At 40.7% G+C, this 21,921-nt stretch overlaps 1 protein-coding gene and 1 long non-coding RNA gene across 5 annotated transcripts in view; one reads left to right on the forward strand and one right to left on the reverse strand.

Annotated features, from left to right (window-relative positions):
* The window catches only part of prdm4 (PR domain containing 4), a 24,278-nt gene extending 7,158 nt beyond the window's left edge, over positions 1–17,120 (reverse strand). For 3 of the 4 annotated variants that reach the window (XR_007264036.1, XM_048607450.1, XM_048607449.1), the window contains exons 1-10: positions 17,019–17,120; positions 15,874–15,940; positions 15,163–15,293; positions 9,170–9,355; positions 8,048–8,845; positions 5,859–6,008; positions 4,889–5,007; positions 3,658–3,743; positions 2,554–2,681; positions 357–623 (exon numbers count right to left, since the gene is read on the reverse strand). Coding sequence is in view for 3 of the 4 variants with exons in the window: in XM_048607450.1 (XP_048463407.1) it covers positions 357–623; positions 2,554–2,681; positions 3,658–3,743; positions 4,889–5,007; positions 5,859–6,008; positions 8,048–8,845; positions 9,170–9,355; positions 15,163–15,293; positions 15,874–15,940; position 17,019 (1,933 nt within the window). In the remaining variant the exon portion in view is untranslated. The remainder of the gene's footprint in view (positions 1–356; positions 624–2,553; positions 2,682–3,657; positions 3,744–4,888; positions 5,008–5,858; positions 6,009–8,047; positions 8,846–9,169; positions 9,356–15,162; positions 15,294–15,873; positions 15,941–17,018) is intronic. The other variant, XM_048607451.1, reaches the window with a different exon arrangement.
* On the forward strand, positions 16,750–21,915 carry LOC109925157. Its single transcript, XR_007264037.1, has 3 exons — positions 16,750–19,623; positions 20,419–20,496; positions 21,727–21,915. It is a non-coding gene; the product is annotated as an uncharacterized LOC109925157 (long non-coding RNA).
* The last annotated feature ends 6 nt before the right edge of the window (positions 21,916–21,921 follow it).

Raw genomic sequence — 21,921 nt, forward strand, 5'->3', positions numbered from 1 at the left:
ACAGGAGTCCAAAACTGTAGGGCATAGGTTTAATGTGAGAAGGGCAAGATTTAAAAGGGACCTGAGGGGCAACTTTTTCACACAGAGGGTGGTGTGTGTCTGGAATGAGCTGCCAGAGGTGGTGATGGAGACAAGTACAATTACAAAATTTAAAAGGCATCTGGATGGTACATGAATAGGAAGGGTTTAGATGGAAACGGGCCAAATGCTGGCAAACGGGACTAGATCAGATTAGAATATCCAGTCGGCATGGATGAGTTGGACCGAATGATCCATTTCCATACTGTATAACTCTACCACTCTCTGATATGCTGCTCAGAGTTAAATTTAGCAAAAACTGAATATGGTAAACTTACCCGTGTGAATTTTGAGGTGAGTTCGGAGATTGCTGGGGTCACTGAATGCCTTGCTGCAGAACTCACACTTGTGTGGTTTCATCCCCATGTGTCCCATCATGTGAACATTTAGTTTGGTAGAAGAGGTGAACGCTCTTGGACAGATGGAACACTTCCATTTTCTTTCCCGACTCTGCCCATGACTGCTCAAATGTGACTTCAGCTCACTGTACGTACTGTATGCCTTGCCACAGTGACACATGTGCACATCTGGATGCTCTGGAACTCCTTCAAAAAATACATGCACAAAGATACACATTCCATTCTTCAAAAGGTCATTTGGTGCATATCAACGTCTGGAACAGAGCTATAGATGAAATGAATGTTTCTGTAACAATACATAAGAAATAGCAGCAGTTGTAGGTCTCTTGGCCCCTTGAGTCTGTTCTACCATTCAGTAAGACCACATCTGATCAGACTGTACTCTGCACTTCCTGCCTACAACCCCTCCCCATGCCCCAGTACTCTTTACTCCCTTGTAGATCAAAAATCTATCAAACTCAGTCTTCAATTATATTCAATTATCCAGTCTCCACAGCTCTCTGGAGTAAGAATTATGAAAGTTAAATGTGCTCTGAGAAAAATATCTTTATCATTTTAACTGGAAGACTTGGTATATTTAATCTGAATCCTGGTTCTAGATTTCTCCCAAAAACCATCCTCTCAGCATTTAGTACTCAGAATTGTTTTACCCTCAGGACTTTTTTATTTCAAAAAGCTCACCTCTCATTCTTCAATAGCCTAATGAGTTTATATCAACATGGTCAACATTTCCTTGAAGGAAAACACTTAATTCCAATAATCAACGAAGCAAACTTTCTCTGAATTGTCTCTACGAAGTATACTCCTTCTTAAATAAGGAGACTAAAAGTGCAGGCAGTACTCTTGGTGTGGTTTCACCAGTGCCCAGTACAGTTTAGCAAGACTTTGCTACTTCCATGCTTCATCCCTTCACAATAAAGGCCAAGGTTCTATTTCCCTTCCTAGTGACTTGCTGTAAGCTGCATGTTGACTTTTTGTCATTCATATACAATGACACCCAGATCTCTACTGCATTCTGCAGTCTGTTTTCATTTAATTAATATTCTACTCTTACACCTCTTTCTACTACAGCAGCAATCCTCAGATTATCCTGAATTATACTCATTTGCTGAATTTTAGGGAAAGGAGAAAGAAAATAACTTTTTTTACTCTTACTACTACCTTAAATTACAGCAAACCAATTGAAGAGAAAGGTAACAACTCCAGTACCAATCCCTCACTACACACATATCTGAACTTCCTGAGGTAGTAGAGCACATAAAACAGGAATTTCTATACAGCAGCATACATTTTCACAAGGGACTAACAGATAGCTTTATAACTCAAGTAGACATATCAAAAAGAATCAGAATTTTGAAGACGTAATGTCAGTTTTTAATTCCTAGAAATGTCAAGCTGTTTTGCTGCATGCAATGAAGGTCAGTAGTCAGTAACAAATATCAACATAATCATGTTTCAGGTTTTGCAATGCTAGCTAAATTGAATTTCCCAACTTTTGTACAAATTCAGACAGAAAATAAAGATTAACAAATTAAGAAGAAAGAGCACACGACGGTAAATATTTTAAACGTTTAAGTCATGCCCACACTTTTTTAGTCTTTAGTCTAGACACTTTGAAAAACAACCCCTGGTTTCCACTCTCAGATTTTTGAGTAGGAACACAGAAAATATAGCTGTCAACTCCCAGATCACTTGCTTTCTGGATATCCAAGTATATAACCATATTCCATAGGGCTCTTGTGGCCTATGTCCTTGGTCATATCCTTGCATCTGAGCCAGGTGACACTGGTTCGAGTCCCACCTACTCCAGAGGCATGTAATACCATCTCTGAACAAGTAGATTAAAAAATGTCTACAACCACGTTCCATGTAATCCCCATTATACTGGCCTGAGAAGCCTAATAAGGGATCAAATGGAGAGATTTCAGCCTTGTCATAGAGCAAATAATAAAAACTTATATTTAAGCATGTTATCAAAACTCACTTTAGGTTGGTATAAACTGATATTAAATAGCTACAGAAATGTTTGAAGTCTGGTCACTGTTTCTTGAATTATCCAGAGTAATTAACTAAATTTAAAACAAAGTAATGGTAAGACTGACTGAGTACCACTTACCAAGTTGCCTTGCATAGTCCCTGGTATAGTAAAAGAGTAGCTCATGGTTAGGAGGAATCTCTTTGGATGTACAGAAATAAATCTTCCCATTGTGAGGATAGGCTACTAGGTTTTGTTCTTCCCGTGTCCTACAGGAGACGTAATAATTGTTACAGACTTAAATATTTTAAGTTTTAAAATCCCTCCAAATCACCATTACATATTTTTGGGTTTTCATCACACTGGCAGAATAAGCAGGCATTATTTTTCGACCTTTTAAGTAGCATGTCAGCAGGAGATGTGATACTGAAAGAAACCTAAGATGTGGAAACAAGTTGAAACCAACTTAATCAAGTAAGTTTCCAAATAATTAATCCTTTGAAGAATGGACGTATATGGTTGCAAAACCCAAAACAAAACATGTACTGTTAGATGTGCTTCTGTGATTGGGCACCACTTGCTGAATAATTCTGAGTATACTTGGTCAAGCTCCTAATGTGGCTCATTTACACTCATTAGAAGCAACATATAAATTCATACACTAGGAGTTATTCTCTGTAAACAAAAGAAATATCTTCTGGCCTTGCAACTTTTTTCAATTACCCACAAGCTTGGAAGCATATGTTGCTGCTTTCTTCCTAGCAATGTCTTGGCCAATCAGAGTTGACTCAGTCAGTTACATTTTCTTCCGACACATATATTTTTGAGATCATTTGAAATTTGGCATTTTTGTATTTGCATTGATGAGTGCAATACAAAAAGCTTCAGCATCATATCTCTCTTCACAGCAAGATTATCTATGAAATTGTCATGTTTGTGGGACTTTGTGTTGCCCACATTTCAGACATACGGTGATAGGGAAAACTGCAATATAATTGTCTTTTTTCTTAAAGACATCAATCAAGTTTAAGGATGTTATCCCAGACCACCTAAAGATGCCACTTCCATTAAAAAAATTCTGTGCAAAGAACATTCAGAATGGAACATTTTCTTTGTTAAATATAATTTAAGTAGATCAGCAAGAATGGTTAAACTCATGAGTTTTGCACAAGCAAGCTGTAGCCTGCCGTCAGTATTTTATCTTTTGTGAAATCTGCATTGCATATATCCTTACAATTGACTCACCTCGCTCTGTGTACAAACATCATCCAGTTACAGATGTTCTCATCTGCTGTCACTATCAGAAATTCCAAAACATAATTGCAAAATATCTGGATTAAAAAAAAACACATTTACATCACATGGTAAAATACTTTGGGACTGTAACAGGAAATAGGTACAGGGAACTTGAAAATGTTAAGAGGAAATTAGTCTAATACAGATTCATAAAACATACAGTATTACAATTCTCAAATTGCCAAAGTACATTACAATATCTATATTGAGATAGATATCTGTGGGTGAGGACCATTCAGTCCATCTATCGCATCTTTGTCCAGATGTTTACGATTCCCTAAGCTTTTAAAATTCCCCCAACTCATCACATTTAAGTGAACAGTTTTTCACACCAAACCATTCTAGAATCACTATCAAATAGTTCCAGGCATTAAGCTTTATTTTATTTTCTGCCAGTTGCACTCAAATCCCCTGACCAGATCATCACTACTTGCTGTATTAAATAAAAAAAACTTGCACAGATTCCTCCTCCATCTCTTGCCCAAAACAATAAATCTAAAACCCCAAGTCTCTGATTTGGATTAAAATGTCCTATTCCATTTATTATTTTATACAGTTCCATTTGACGCACTCATATTTCTTTTCAAGGAGTATAATAATATTTTCAGACACCCTCTGTCCTCTGGGATTACCTCTGCTGCCCCTTATTGTTTCCCAGGTGCCTCAGTTCATGAGATGACTGTAGTGCTCAGTTGGTTTGACAACAGCACAACAGATCTTCAAGACAACTGCCTCAGACTGCATTCTGCTAATCTGCCAACAGATTTCAGCATTTTATGAGCTAGGTAAACACAGCTCTACAATGAGTCAAATCAGAAATGTTGGGTCAATTAGCACCCTGATCTCTGATTTTCTATCCTCGCTAACTTAGGGAATGTGCAAGATATAGTATGTGTGCACGTGCCTTGCCTAACTTAGTATCGAGATCACATGTCAAACAACTGTGTCTATTACTTATTTATTACATTTCTGAATCATTTATTCAACTGGATACAACTGCATTTCCAATTAGTTGCATATCCCAGTGGCTAATACATCACACAAGACTCTGTTGGACAAGTTATTGTGTACCTTTCCATTCACCCTGCACCTTCTACTGTCTTACAACATTATAGAGTTAAAATAGTATTAAAAGTGAAGTATAAGGTTTGAGTTTATGATATATTTCAGTCATACTAACCTTCCAGATATTAGTGTTACTTTTGTTCGTCCAATCAGCGACTTGCAATAAATTAATCTCTTCTCCAATCAGAGGTCCAAAACAGGTGCGTACAGGAATTGTTTCTTGACTCCACACACCTGCCAAAGATCAGACCCAATGAATGAGGCTGGGACAGAGTCCACAAACTGACCCAATGACTGAGGCTGGGGCAGAGTCAAAGAAGAAACCCAGTGAGTTTGGCTGAAGCAGTCGGAGTCAATAGATGCAGTTGGTGTCTTGGGCAAATTGAATGATCAAACATTATTAGTGCTGCCAGTAGGTTTTTCTGATTCCATTGGGGCAGGTGCAGGTTGGCTTGTTGAGAGGGCTACAGGACTAGGAGGCAGCACCAATTAAGTTAGTGGATGCTTGGGATAGCACAAATTAGCCATGTACGGGGCAGGACAAAGGGAAGGAACAGCTAGGATTGGGTCATTTAGATGTGAGTGCCATTTAATTGGCTGTGGAGAGGAGTAATTAATTTGGAACAGTAAAGGAGGTACAAGGAGCATTTGTGGTGCTGCAGTAGTGTCCATAATTTGGACCAGGAGCCCTAGGTTTAAATTCCACATGCTCCAGAATATTTTTAATAGCATATCTGAACAGGTTGATTAGAAAATATCTATAAAGAGGCTACAGTTGGGTTTAGGACATGTCAGAGGTGGCTAAAGAAGTTACATTTTAAAGCTATGCTATATGAAGGACCTCCATTAAAACTACAGAAAAATGCATCACGCCTTCTTAAAATAAACAAGGATAGAAACACATTGCAGGAAATTGAAAGCACAGCAGAAAGTTTACAGTTTAACTCCACCACAGCCAACACAACGAATTTTCAGTCTGAGCTGTACCAGAAATTCCAGAGGGTTCTCAAAAGAATCCTTAAGATCATAACTTCCGTTTATAAATGGGTACAACATATTATGAAATGAAACCAATATCTGCATACCAACATCTTCTCCTGTGATAGACTGTCTGAGGCTTAGCTGTTTTGGAATTGACAGTCGGGCTCGGCTGCTGACTGGTGTGTCCAGTATGAAAGTTACTGCTCCATGTTCAGGACAGTCAGCAGGATAAGCACGGTCACATAGAGTACACCCTGCAGGATTGTGGGAAAAAAATAATTTCTATATCAAAAGATGTACATGTTCATCAGTGGCTGTTGAAGCTGCTTTTACATTAGTCTTCACCTGCCAGCTCCCAGCCCATCAAAATAAATATACCAGATTTTTAAGAGCCAGTGAAAAGGCTGCACCCTGGTGGTGATTAAAATGTCACACCTAGTTTAAACGTGAATAGAATGGTGAATTCCAGTGTGGCCAATTTGCGGAAGGCCTGCAAAATAAGTTCAGGAGAATGGTGTAGTTAGCTCAGCCTCTTAAGGTCCAGGCTATAATGTGAAAACAGGTGAACTATTATTAGAAAATACTTTCTGCCATTGAAAATACATACCTAAACTTTAAGCAAGATTGCCATGTGATGGCACTATGAGCACTGTGACCATGAGTTGCCAGCTTCTGACACTTATTGAAAACATCACTTTGCTGGTTTCTGAATTAATTATTATAAACTGGCAGATTTCAGATTTCTAAAAGTTGAATAAAACAAATCATCAACGGATCAACCAATGTAAATACCACAATGTAAATACATCAAATCAAAATAAAATTCATGATTTCAACCACCAGTTATACAGTTGGCTGAACATTTACTTTTTTTGAATAAGTCTGATTTGCATCAAGTCGTTTGGAGGGATTCTTGCTGCAAAGCCCAGTGAAATTTCTCACTATGTCTTATCAAACTTGCATCATTAATTATCTACCATACCTCTATGGCATCCCTCTCATTCAATTTTATCCCCGTCTTACCACTTGCCAGAACAATTTGCCACTTTCTCGATATCTGTTGAAACACTGGCATATCTAATGCCTGCACCACTTTAGAAGTGGACAAGCATGAAGAGTCTAGAACTGCCCTGCACAGTTCCTGCCCAGATACAGCAGACAGGGGGAAGTTGGTGCTTTGCTTTTCAGTTGGGCTTAGACACCCTGCTGGATGGGATAGTGCAGATTTCGGGCGACTTCCACCTTCAGGACCAGCAATGGAGGCCACCAGACTATACTTGCCTGGCCCGAGGTTGCCACCAAAGCAATGTAGTCTCAGCTATCTGGAGGAATGACCAGCAGTGTCGGAAGCATGTCAATGACATTCTCCGCTCAGCCTGCGTCAGTGTCATACTCGACTCTTTGATAACTAAAACTTACCAACTTTGCTTCTTACCTATTTCCCATCAAAGTTCATGCTGCACCACTCTCACTATTTCCTGCAACATCTTCCCTCACCTGCTGTCACCTACATTCCCTTTAATACCGCCTGCTGCTGCTGTTTGGACTTCCTTGGTCTGACACCACAACACACTGCATGGCCTCTGCACTGCTGACTCATTCACTTGGGACCCTGTCCCATCAAAAATAGCAGCTGTGCCTCCATCTTTCATCTCCATTAATAACTGCCTCTCTTTCATTTCAGGAGGAAAGCAGGTCCCAATGGGGCAAAGAGTCAAGGTGGGTGGTGGGCTGCCCAACATTCAGCTCTTGACTGACTGATTGACCATGTCTAAATCCGTGGACTGATACTGGAGCATGACCTTGACTTAGTGTACCATGACCCCTGAGTGCAGGCTATCCTCCCTGCTTAGACTGAGGACTGCTGATAACCATGACAAACTTCCTGGTTTTGTGTCTGTGCTCAACATCAAGACAAGGCAGGGACGCTGGGAGCAACCAAGTAGGCTTGGAGTAAAGAGACACATTCACAGCAAGCAAACAGCCCAGAGATACGCCTGGTCCAGTCTGGTGCTTATCCATAAGTGCACAGCATTCTTGCAGCAACATTACTATGCTCCTTGCTGGTGCAGCCTCAAATCAACCCAAGACTTTCTGAATCAGAGGCAAAATTGATACCACTGGGTGAAGCAGACATTAGAAACTGGCTGAAATTAACTGTTTCACTTTCTTTTATCTATAAATCCTTGGAGAACATCAGCTAGGCAATGTGTTAACAAAAAAAGACATTTTCGTCTTTAGAACAGAAGTTTCATTCTATAAACACTAACGTTAATGAACAAACATTACTTACAAATTGTAAAGGAATCTGCCAGATTCTCTTTATTGGAGCTGGAATCCTCCATTTGTAGAGATCCTGACACAAATGAAAGGTTTTCTGAGGACCCATCCACTTGATTAGTCCTCATGGAGACCTCTGTTGTAATAGTGGAAACAGAGACTCTGTCCAGTCCCACACTGGATCCATGAAGAGACACTGGCTCAAGTGAAGGCAGGGAGTGAGAAGATGAAAGTGCCACTCCTACAGGATTAGAGTTTATTGTAGCAGCATGGACGGAGTCACTCAAAGAATTCTCTGGCATGTTGTTTACCCGACCAGTTATCGGTTCTGGTTCCATGACAACTGGTAACTCTATTGCGTTAGCATGAATTGGAATTATTGTATTCTGCCCCACTACTGCCTCTGCTTCCAAATTATTCCCCACAGAGTCCACAGTTATTGTTTCATGGTTTCTGGAGCCAGAGGACAATGCCTGTGGCTTTCCTGTTACACCATTCATAGTCAAATCTTCACTCATTCCTTCCGTCGAGATGGGACTGTTAACTCGAGAAACTGTTTCCATGGAGATGTTAGCATTCAGTGGGACCTCCTGGTTGTTGCTCTGATGCAGATTCTGGGAATTGTGAGTGCCTACTTGTCTCGTGTCTATGGAAACGATGCTTGACTCCAAGCCCACAGCACCATTAGGTTCATAATGATCAAGGGTAGGTGGGTTGCTAGAAACAGGCAGTGCAGGGCTTCCATCTACACTGATAGCACTGGAATGGATGTACTGGGGAGGTGGTCTGTCAGCCAAGTAAGACAAAATACCTACAGCAAATAACAAATCAAATTAGTGACAAAGTAATAAACATTTATTTCATATCGAAACATTGTACTTCATTTCGATGCAACGTTCAAGAAAGGTAAAAGAACAACAGAATGGGGAGAGGTAACACCACTTTGTGGGCAGGAACAGGGTTTTTCATATCAGAATATGAATATGCAAAGTGACAACAACCTGATTTTTTTTTTGTTGTTCAATTGCCCAAAAGTTAGGCAAGTATTGAAGGAATGCATAGTACATTTTTGGCAATATGCTTAGAAGAAAGCAAACACTAAAAAGTTCCCTTTTGTTGTTAGGTCTTTACTTACCTGGGAGAATGTGCCGAAAATAGCTGTTCTCTAAATGCGGATATGGTGGAGGCGGTAAAGTATAATTTCGCTCTGGAATGCTGCACATTACTCCACGCTCTCCAATGCTCATTGGAAGCATTAATGAAAGAGCTGACGGGAGGGAGCCTAAGGAAGGACTAAGGTTCGGTATTGCCACTGGCATTCCTGTGATTTAAAGATTTAAAGATTTTAGAAGTCAAAGACATCTTTCAAACATACTGCACAGCACATTATGTTTTGCTGAAATAAGTAAAAGTTAACTGCTACAAACACAGAGATTGCTGGAAAATCTCAGCAGGTCTGAGACTGAAAGAGTTAATGTTTCAAGTCTGGTAATGACTTCTTCACAACTGAAATTTTGGAAAATTTTTTTATACTTTTGACAGAGGCAAAGGAGAAGCAAGAAGGAAGACGGTGGCGAGGCCTAGTGCAAAAGAGAAAGGGGTTGTTAATGATGTTGACGATAAAGAGATTTAAAACGGGTGTGAAAGAGAGAGAACGGGTTCTCCTACCAAGTGCAAAATAGACAAGACACAAAGAACACAAGGCTTTGGGACAACGGAGACAGGCATAATGCAATCATTTTCTGAAGTTATGAAATTCAAAGTCAAAACATTAAGGCTATAAAGTGTCTAAGCAGTAAAATGAAGTGTTGTTCCTCGAACTTGTGTTCCGCCTTGTTGGAAATTTGCAGCCAGCCCAGGTCAGAAATGTTAGTATGATAGCAAGGTGGTTTATTGAAATGGCAAGCAACTGGAAGGTCTAGGTCATTCCTACAGACAAAAGGGAGGTGTTCCACAAAGCAGTCACACAGTCTGCATTTGGTCTCACCAATATAAAAGAAATCACATTGTAAGCAGGATATTGTAAGCAGTAGACTTCTGTACCTCCCAATAATCATCACAAACACTATTCTTGTGTATGATAGATGCACACTATGATAGTGCATTAAGGACACAAACTACATGGTTTTGATAGAAAATAAGGTGAAATCACAGAATTGGATCTTAAAATACCAGCAAAGCTGCTAAACACAATGTTGCGGAAAATAATTTGGCATGTTCAGTTAAGGTGACCCTGACTATGATTTTACACTAAAGAATTACATGCAGGACTGTGAATTTGCATGAATGTTTCAGCAATTAGCTGACACTGAAATCACAGACAGCAAAGCATCCTAGTTACAATGCATCAAAACCTGATAAATCTTGAAACCTGAGAAAATCAAATTACCTACCAGTATCTGGCTGAGTCTTCTACGGCTGTTCAAATGTACTTTATTGTTCAATTACCACTTATTCTAATCACCTAACCAGAACTTAGTCTGTCCTCTTACTCCTCTGGCACTGTCACTTTGTGTAGAATCTCACCTTCCACTTTTGCTTCTTATTTAATATCCTGTTTCTCTACTGCCCACTTTCAAGTGCCTTTCCTCCACCCAGCTTTCCACTCAGCTGCAGTATCAAACAATAAATTGCAATCTACATGTGTGTAGCAAAGATAAACAAATCTTTTCTCTTCACAGTCGTCCATCTGATATTGGGAAGGTCATGGGAAACAAGAGCAGGGGCAGGCCATTTTGCTCATCATTTTTCCTCTGCCACTCAAGAACAGCATGACTGATTTGATTGTGTCTTTAACGCTATTTTCCAACCTACCCCCTTTACTCCTGGTTTCCTTGCAGATCAACAATCTAACTCAGACTTGAAAGGGTGCAAATTCAATTAATTAACACATCTAAAATATAAAAAGACATAAAAGCTGGTCTCAATAATGACAACCATGAAATTTTATTCTAAAAACCAATCTGTTCTCTCATGTCCTTTAGGGAAGGAAATCTGCAATCCTTGATAACAAGGTGTAGAGCTGGATGAACACAGCAGGCCAAGCAGGATCATAGGAGCAGGAAGGCTGACGTTTCGGGCCTAGACCCTTCATCAGAAATGGGGGAGGGGAAGGGGGTTCAGAAATAAATAGGGAGAGAGGGGGAGGCGGATAGAAGATGGATAGAGGAGAAGATAGGTGGAGAGGAAACAGACAGGTCAAAGAGGCAGGGATGGAGCCAGTAAAGGTGAGTGTAGGTGGAGAGTTAGGGAGGGGATAGGTCAGTCCAGGGAGGACAGACAGGTCAAGGGGGCGGGATGAGGTTAGGAGGTAGGAGATGGGGGTGTGGCTTGAGGTGGAAGCAGGGGATAGGTGGGAGGAAGAACAGGTTAGGAAGGCAGGGACGAGCTGGGCTGGTTTGGGGATGCGGTAGGGGGAGGGGAGATTTTGAAGCTTGTGAAATCCACATTGATACCATTGGGCTGCAGGGTTCCCAAGCAGAATATGAGTTGCTGTTCCTGCAACCTTCGGGTGGCATCGTTGTGGCACTGCAGGAGGCCCAGGATGGACATGTCGTCTGAGGAATGGGAGGGGGAGTTGAAATGGTTCGCGACTGGGAGGTGCAGTTGTTTATTGCGAACCGAGCGCAGGCGTTCTGTAAAGCGGTCCCCAAGCCTCCGCTTGGTTTCCCCGATGAGGAGGAGGCCACAACGGGTACAGCGGATGCTCACTTCCCTCCAGCCCCACCACACCCGGCACTTTTCCTTGCAACCGTAGGAAGTGCTACACCTGCCCCCACACCTCCTCCCTCACCCCCATCCCAGGCCCCAAGAAGACTTTCCACATCAAGCTGATGTTCACCTGCACATCTGCCAATGTGGTATACTGCATCCGCTGTACCCGGTGTGGCCTCCTCTACATCGGGGAAACCAAGCAGAGGCTTGGGGACTGCTTTGCAGAACACCTACGCTCGGTTCGCAATAAACAACTGCACCTCCCAGTTGCGAACCATTTCAACTCCCCCTCCCATTCCTCAGACGACATGTCCATCCTGGGCCTCCTGCAGTGCCACAATGCTGCCACCCGAAGGTTGCAGGAACAGCAACTCATATTCTGCTTGGGAACCCTGCAGCCCAATGGTATCAATGTGGATTTCACAAGCTTCAAAATCTCCCCTCCCCCTACCGCATCCCAAAACCAGTCCAGCTCGTCCCCGCCTCCCTAACCTGTTCTTCCTCCCACCTATCCCCTCCTCCCACCTCAAGCCACACCCCCATCTCCTACCTACTAACCTCATCCCGCCCCCTTGACTTGTCTGTCCTCCCTGGACTGACCTATCCCCTCCCTAACTCCCCACCTAAACTCACCTTTACTGGCTCCATCCCCGCCTCTTTGACCTGTCTGTTTCCTCTCCAGCAGTCGTCTCCTCTATCCATCTTCTATCTGCCTCCCCCTCTCTCCCTATTTATTTCAGAACCCCCTTCTCCTCCCCCATTTGTGATGAAGGGTCTAGGCCCGAAACGTCAGCCTTCCTGCTCCTATGATGCTGCTTGGCCTGCTGTGTTCATCCAGCTCTACATCTTGTTATCTCAGATTCTCCAGCATCTGCAGTTCCTACTATCTCTGATACAATCTGCAATCCTTACCTGGTCTGGCATACGAGTGATTCTAGACCCTTAGTGTGTAGTTCATTCTTAAATGCCCAAGAAAATGTCTTAAAACCATTCAGTTAAAAAAAAAACCAGGGATTAGAAATAATCCTGGTTTTGCAAGTGATGTTCACATCCCATGAAAAAATAAATAAAATATACACAGAGCCTCCATTGCTCTCTCTGAAAGGAATTTCCAAAGATTAATGAACCTCCAATAGAAATTCTGTCTAATCTCCTGTGTTAAATGGGAGACACATTCTGGATTCCCCCATGAGAGGAAACAAACAATCTTTCAACATCCATCCCATAATGGCCTCTCAGAATGTGACATTTTTCAATAAGATCACCTCATCAGTATTCTGTATAAATGGAGCAAAACTTTCCTACTTGCATATTCCATTCCCCTCAAGATAAACATTCACAATATTCTGTTTTCCTTCTGCATAATTTGCGCTGCATACTAAAACTTTTGTACCAGGACTGCCAGATGTATCTGTGACACAGTTCTGCTTTCTCTTTTTATTTCAAATAATTTACTGCTTTTCTATTCTTCTTGTCAAAGTTGACAAGTTCACACATATTACACTCCATCTGATTTTCTTACCCACTAACAACCTATCCCTTTGAAGACTCTTAGTATCCTCCTCACAACCTGTTTTCTTACATTTGTATCACCAGCAAATTTGCAGTTGGTGCCTTTATCCATTAATATAGATTGTGAATAGTTGAGGTGACAACACTGATCCTTGTGAGCCTCAACTAGTTACAGTTTAACAGGTTGAAAATGATGCATTTACCCAGATTTTCTGTCAATTACTAGTATCCCACCTCTAGCCATGCTAATATTATCACCCCCAACCCCATGTGCTCTTACATTATGTAGTAACTTTATGTTTTTTCAAAATCCAAATACACATCTACCAGCTCCCCCTTATTCACCCTCTTGCATCCTGAAAGTTATCCATTAAATTTGTTAAACATGATTTCCCTTTCATTCTCCTCTTCTCTTAGCCAGTCCCTGAGTATCAATGAGGATTTTCTTCTATTCCAGTGTTGTGGGTTCTGAAGTGACAAAACAGTCCAAACCAGATCAGCAAACCCTGCCACAGGTGGGCCAGGTGCTGCTTGCTGGGGTGGGCAGGTGGTGCTCCGATTGCTTACGCTTCTTCCACTGTTTGAGCTTGGCTTCCATCTGGGCCTATCAAGACACTCAAAATGGTTGGTACCTTTGCTGATTCTCCAGTTTGAGCAGTCTTGGGCTTGAGATTCCCATGAGTCAGGAGACATACTGCATTTGCTTAAAGGAGGTTTTGTGGATGTCCTTAAAGTATTTCCTCTGCTCTCCTGGTAACTACTTGCCACGATGAAGCTCGGAGTAAACAGCTTATTTTGGAAGTATGTGTCAGTCAATGTATTCTGCACATCACAGATGATTTACTGTAACCAATGCTTTGATACTAAGGGATGTTGGATTGAGACAGCGTACTGATACTGGAGCCCAACTTTCTAGTAGATTTCCGAGATTTCATGGAAATATCACTAGTGAGGGTTTCTCAAGGGGTGTCCGCTCTACATTGTCCGTGTCTTCAACAGGAGAGGTGGTAACACTGCTGCCCTGTAGATTGTGGGCTTGGTATCAGTTTGAGGTTTTTGTCATCAAACACACTGTTACTCTGACCGTCAAACAATGTGCTGGAAGCCACGCTGAATTACCTTTCATAAACCATGTTCTGCCTGATTCTATACTGATTTTTTAAATGTTCTGCCGCTCCTTCCTTAATTCCAACATTTTCCCAATAACAGAACTTAAGACTAACCCATGACCCATAATGTCCCCTTTTCTTTAAAGAAAAACAAAGAACTGCAAATGCTGGAAATCTGAAACAAAAACAGTAATTGCTGGAGAAACTCAGCAGGTCTGGCAGCATCTGTGGAGAAAAATCAGAGTCAATGTTTCAGGCCCAGTGACCCTTCTTCAATCCATTCTAAACTTCAACTTAAGTTTAACTAAAAGCAAAATCCAAATGCAAATAAAATTAGCGATAGCACCTAAGGCACAATGACTTTACAGGCAAAACTCTTACAATCTCGAGAATAAGTTTAAGACCGCAAAATTCCAAAGGCCCAAAAAGTATGACAAAATTTCAATGAAAACAACATTGAGATTCTAAAATAGTACTGATCATCTACAAAATTCCCAATCTGGAGCTGACAGCAGGGGGTGCTTGCACGCATGTATGCGTTTTTGATTGCTAATTACAACAAAGATTTAGACTTATGCATTCGACAAGGCAAGCACATCAATGAAGATAATCACAAAAGCATCGTGAGACACTTAGAAGAAATGGTAATCCTAAGAAAGGAAAATGCAACTGGCACTCAAGAGATTGCTGGGTGACTGGTTAACAGGGAATGTGTAGTCTACTGTCTATTAGCTAGTGGGGAATATCAGCTATTGCAACCTAAAATTTCCCAATTTACATCAGTTTTTCATACCTGGAGCTGGGAGAGGGTTGTGGGTGGGTGAACCCATGCCCAGGTGACTTCCTGTAACAGGTAAGGTGGTGCTAACAGATGAAGCACTCAGATGATCCATCCCCACAGGGCTCAGGTTGATGTCATTCATGCTTAAAAATAGACAATGTATATGTTATTAATCAGTGATTGTGGCCCGAGATTAACTGCAGATATAGCATTCTCTCGCTGGAAGTTCATTTCATCAAAATTAGGCAGGAATTAATACTTAAAGCATATGTAACACAAGACATTTCCTTCCATTAAAGCGAAGACATCAACTGACACTGCCAAATGTAATTAATAACAATGGTCACCTCCATCCCACAAATCCAACAGGACAGGACTTCTAGTCCTACTTTACAATCATTCACTTATTGAATCAGAGATTTGATTATGTAAAATCTAGAGAATTCAAATCATCCTGTACTGTAATGATGCTGACACTGCACTTCTGAATATCACTAACTTCCTTCACTTATGGGTTAGAGACAATAAATTGATTATCATAGTTCCATTTTTTAAAAATCCCACCCTTCTGACCACTGTCATATCATAGACTCTTCTCTACTTACTCACCTCCTCTCGGTGCAACCAATTGTAATTTCAAAGAAAAGAAAAACATCCAGGTACAGCACTCTACAGAAAATAAGGTGGTTCTTTCATACTGTTACGACAAAAGCAGGAATTTACCTGAAGCTGTCTCCTGATTTATCAGACCCCAGAAGGTTTTTGCTGCTGAAGTATCCATCTATTCCCACTGTGAAAAGCAAGAGAATGTTAAAGTAAAGACAAAGCATGAACCTCAGAATACAGTTTTGAAGGGTCTTGCAGTTCTGTGGTTGTATCCCTACCTCTGAGCCATGAGGCTCAGGTTCAAGTTCGAACTGTTCAGAGGTATGCAATTAAATCTCTGAATAGCTTGATTAGAAATTTGTGTTTACACTACTCTAGTCCAGTTACAACATAAACCACATAAAGTACATGTCCATCTACACCATCCCTCACAAATCCCACCTCATTACTAACAGAGGCACATTACTAACCGGAATACAGTTCTGCAGCCTCAATGCAGTATCAATACAAACCCACCTTACAATCGAGTTCATGTATCAGTGTAGACACTCTCAGTATACATCATGCTTACTAATTACAAATGCAATCAGCACACATACATCAATAAAACCCATGGAATACCACAGAAACCTCGTGAAATTGCAGAAACAAACTACACCCACCAATCCACTAACAGATACAGATCTTTTACCACACGTTTTTAGTCTGTGGAACATACAAATGTTGTGCAGATGTTGCACGTCCTGCTTAAAAATGGGCAAATCTATCATAGCCAATTAGTTTTATTAGACATGGCCTGTGCCAACTGGGTACAAGACCTGCCTGGGGCCTGGTGCAAACATGAGCGAGGCACACAGTGGGTGCAGACCCTGGCTGGGTACACAGTGGGTGCAGGGACTCGCCAGGAACAGGGTGGGTGCAGGGCCTGGGTGGGTACACGGTGGGGGCAAGGGCAGGCCAGGCACAGGGTAGGTGCAGGGCCTGGCTGGGCAAAGGGTGAGTGGCCCAGTTATAAGGCAGATAGCAGAAAGCAGTGAGAAGATCCCCCCCATTTGCCCTGTTGGGGTCAGGTTACATGTTGCCCAGTCAGGGCTGTCAGTCTCAGGGTGACAAACACTGCTCAGCCAGGGATCAGTTAGGGAAAAGTGATGCTCACTGACCCCCTGGTCAGACGGCCGACCCCAACGATCCTAATGTCTGCTGGAAACCAGGCCTGGCTCCCCCCTGTCCCCGCTTGTTCCCCATTCTCCCGGGTTTCTTACTTCGCCTCCTTTCCGATGTCTTTTTGCGCCGATTGTTTGTCACCTACCAGACAGTCTGCGCAGCCGCACACCCGCAGTCTGGCCCGCGGTGTCGCAGTACGCCTGCGCAGTCCCCACTGCGCCCCCAGTTGCTCAATCCCAGAAATGACTCAAATCAACCACAGACTGTTGGACTGAGCCTGCTGTGTAGGATCAGCTAAATTGACAGACTATCCGGACATTGGAACCAAAGAAAAAAAAACTTGCACTTGTTCAGTCGTATCCCGATGACACAGAGTTCTTTGTCTCCAATTAATTATCTCTGCAGTGTCACCATTTTCATGTAAGCAAACTAGGCTTATCAATTTATGTTCACTAATATACTACATTAAATGAAGCCAACATGGGCATTTCAACACACAAGTGTGCAAACTGAAAGGAAAAACACTTTTTTTTAGTTTTAATGACATTGTAAGTAATGAACTAGAAGAGGAAACAGTGTAATTTCAGTGCACAGAATTGTTTGTCATGAAGGAAAAAACAGTTTTATTTAGAGGCAACATCAGCAATGGAAATGACCTGGGAGTTTGTTTGAAATTGGAAGAAGCCATGTTCTTGCTTCCAAATTTTCTGCAAAGCAAAAGATAGCAAAATGCAATGAATTTCCTGGTAACCATCATTTATTTCCCGTCTGGCTTACGTAAGGATCTCCTCTGAGCATAGATGTCTAAAAAAGGATGAATTTTTCTTGCAGAAACTAATTGTGGAAGTAGGTGCTCCAGATATAGTTTCAGAATGGGAAGATTAATCCTGCCCTCCATCAAACTTGTCTTTGTGATTAGCAATTATGTCATATATCCATGTGTTAATCAACACCCTCAATCCATCTGCCTTACTCATTTGATTCACTGTAAAAAAATGTGATCTAACATTCCTAACATTAACTCAACTGCGCATGCTTTGCTTTCCAGACTAAATTGGCATTTCTTCTATATTTGTCTGTGCATCATCCTCTTTCACACTGCCACTCTGTATTCCACCCTGCCAAATTAGTTTAAACCACTATGAACAGCACCCTACAGATGCAACCAGTTGGTTTTGTACAGGACCTACCTTCCCCAGAAACAGACCACGTGAAACAGTAATCCAAAGCCCTCTTTCTCATACCAACTCTTCAGCCATGCATTCATTTAGTTATCTGCCTTCTCACTAGCACATGGCACCAGGAGTAATCTAGAGATTACAACCTTTGAGATCCTGCTTTTCAAGCTGCTGCCTAGCTCCCTAAATTCTTGCTGCAGGGCCTCATCTTTGTTTTTCAAAACTCAATCAAGCAGCTCAAGAAAGAAACTCGTTGCTCCCCATGTCTCAGCACTACATTTAGAATGAATTCTGTCCCCACGCTTCTTAAACTTGCTGCCAATCCTCCCTCATCCCTGTATTTGTAATTAATTTTACCATTCTTCTTAAACTTGCTGCGCCCCCATCTCAGAAATGTGTTTAGTATGAATCCCCTCCTTTCTCCACACTCTTTTAAAACTTGCTGGTGCTCCGCTCTTGGCACTATGGGAGAAAAGTTGACTGTGCACTGAAGCTGTTCAATATAATCCCATCTTTCCATGACAATGTGATGGGTAACATCCACAATGATTACACAATATTTAACCCTTTGAGATGCTGAGTAGGGTCAAATAAAGTTGTATGATGGCACTGACACTCTTTAATATATCCTTGCCTTTGCTGCAGTTAAATGCCTTCAGATCATCCACAGAGAGTGTTTACTTATATTCCAGAACTGACAGCAAGCTTTGTTTATCTGACATCCAAGGCAAAGTTGTGTCACACTGCCATTATTCAGCAATGACAATGTGATGTTGAAGGTTATGATGAGACTGAACAATATATGCCAGGCAGGAGAAAAGGCCGGACAGTTTCCAACTTCACTGTCTCATCATAACCATTTACTGAATTTTTCCACCCAGTTTACCTGGTCTTCCATTTATCAGTTTAGCTACTACTTTTTACCTATCTTTATTAATGTTTCCATCTGAGTATATCTATTATGCTATCTTTTGTATAAATCCCATTTATCACCAGGTATATGTTTGCATATATTTCTCTTTGTATTAATGTAGCTCTATATTTCTGACTAGGTCTGATTTCTAGCTCCCTTTCCATTTATCCAGTTCATCTTTGTGGTACTCTTCGTACCAAAGCTGAAATCTGATCACTGATCTATGCAGTAGTAATGTTATTTCAATCACCACTATTCAAATGTTTCTAAGTGTCTGGGTGGGAGGAGGCAGGACTCTGAAGAATCTGTGCTACTCTTTGATCTGAGAGAAATTATCTGATCCCAAAACACAAGAGCCCGAAGCAGTCTTCAGTATACCTTGAAAATCAGCGCAAGAAGCCATCCGTTTGCTTCTGGTTTGTGAAGCTTTCCTCAACTCTTTGAGGTCAAAAGCCAGGAACTTGAAAAGCTACTTAAACATTGGAAAAATCTCAGAAGACTTTTCAAGTTTTAAGAAGTCAGAAGTGCCTGTGCTTCCTGTTTCCTTCAGAGAAATATCAATCTGCAGAGTGTGGCGAACAGTAAAATGGCCAGAAAATTATAGAACCAAAGGTAAGGAAAGTTGTACCCAAATCACTCACAGTAATTGAAAATAATATTTATGAGCATTGTGCTTTTTCAAAAAAAAACTTGCTTTTTTTATTCTTGTATAACAATTATTTGTACCATCTTTATTTTCATCTTGTTTCTTTATCTTTCTCCTTCTCTTTGCCACTATTTTAAATCCACATCTCTTTCATTTCTTTTTCATATTTTCTTTTGGTGGATTGTGTTTCTTTCTTATTCTTTCCTTTCTTCATTATTTTGATTTTTGTTTTCAACCATTATAGGAATGTTTTTCTCCTTTTGATTTTCTCTACATGTTTCACGCCTCATCCCTGGTTCAATTCTCCAGTTGGGCTTTGATGTTATCCAATTTTTCAAACCTGTATTACTCTTTTTTAGTTAGAACTAGTCAGTACTGCATGTTTTTCTAATGTTGCAATACTCGTATAAATTTCCTTGTAGGGGATATTCACTAATAAAGATTAATTTCTCTTTCTTTATGTCTGTCCCAATCCTCCTCTTCTACCTTCTCTTCGTTTTCTGTGTATTAGGATTGAGATTAAGTACTATTTCCTCTTTATAATCTTACCCCCCACCATTATCCACTTCTTTTTAATGCTTTTCATTGTCTTACATCTCTCATTTTACTTTATTTTTTTGTTATTAAGATTAATTTCTACTTCCACTCATTTTAATGCAGTGGCACAGATATTAATTCCTGAATATTCATACACAATCTCATAGTAAAAGGTAAATAATTTGGAACTTTACATTGATGTCTGACACTATTTCCTTCTGCAGTATTTATAAATGAAATTTAAGCCGTGATGCAAGGAAAAAGTTTGGGCAAAACAAGCAAAGGTCTGCTCAAAATTCACAGTAAGTTACATCTAATCTTGGCATTCAATATTTCAATATCTCACTGATCTGTTGCTTTGAAGATGTTTTCTTCATGATGTCATCTCAGCCTTTGTCCCATCTGATTGAGTTAAAGAAGAGACAATTCTCTGTCATTTTAACTTACAGAAAATTTAGTGATGTGGCGACAATGTAAATTACTAATTCAAAACAGCATGGAAAAATATTATCAGTAAGGAATACTTTTCACATTTTACAGAGACAATGGATTCAGTTCTGTCCAACGTCCTGGTGAGATTGTGACCTAGCAAATTACAAGTACAAGGTCCATCTGACATTAATGGCCAGGGGTCATTAATATTCTGTAGGACAAACTAATTTCTTGAACACAGTGAGAATAGCAAGGAGGTTGACAGGCAGACTTCCAGAGTTTTAAGGGAAAGGTGCCTGGCATCATATCTGGAGAGCAGAGTCTGGAGGTGATCATGGTTTTGTGGAACGTAATGGGGCTGAGAACAAATGGAAACCTAGAGTAGGTGTGTTTCAAAGTTTCCTTGAGGGTCATACCTGCTTCTTTGGCACCACAGTAAAACTCAATTTAAAGAAAAACTCGTTGAAGCTTTTCAAGCAGTTTGGCCTGCCAGGGAAGTTGGTGCCAGTGGTTAATATTGCAGTAGGATTCCAATTGTACCATCTGGACTCAATCTGCATATTCAGAAAAGGACCCGCTGGTTTATGGCAGAGGTTGTTGGCTAGTAGATGAGTTTCCAGATCAATTTTAATTGACAATCCTCTCCCTTCCATCTCCTCCTCTTACTGCTGGGCAAAGAGTAGTTTGAATATTTCCCAATGTCACAATTGCGAATGGGTGAACAAATAATATTAACTCAGAACTTTTCACTGGAAGCATAATGTAACAAACAAATCTACAGATTTACAGTTGTTAGGTCACACATTAGGTGATGGCTAATACCACAGGGTGATTAGAACAGGTCTTTCTACATTCTTAGTGACCACAAAAGTTAATTTAAGAGCCATTTCCTGTTGTCATATCTGCGTTCTCCTATATCACCATAACATGTCTAATATATGTTACTTCTACCAATGTGCTAAAACGTTGTTTGCCAAAATATCATGTGTAAGATGGCAGTCGATGCTGTGAATATTTAAGTGCTGACATAAATTCAGAGAAAGACCAGTTCAAGTATTTTTTGTTTAACTGACATTCTTTGCATTTTAATTTTGGAACAGAGAATTCCAGCAAGGACACATAGAACAGCTTCTGTACCACTTAACATTTATTGACCTTTTGTCTGAAGTTTGAAAGACACTAATGTGACATGAGGTGCATTTGAGAATTTCAAGCTAGGAATATCGGCATTACCAACATTTACATAATTTTTGACAGTAAATTGCCATAAAGGGTGGTAAACTTTTCTGCTCAAG

The sequence above is a fragment of the Rhincodon typus genome, chromosome 18 (genome assembly GCF_021869965.1).
Source record: "Rhincodon typus isolate 14 chromosome 18, sRhiTyp1.1, whole genome shotgun sequence".
Taxonomy (NCBI): domain Eukaryota; kingdom Metazoa; phylum Chordata; class Chondrichthyes; order Orectolobiformes; family Rhincodontidae; genus Rhincodon; species Rhincodon typus.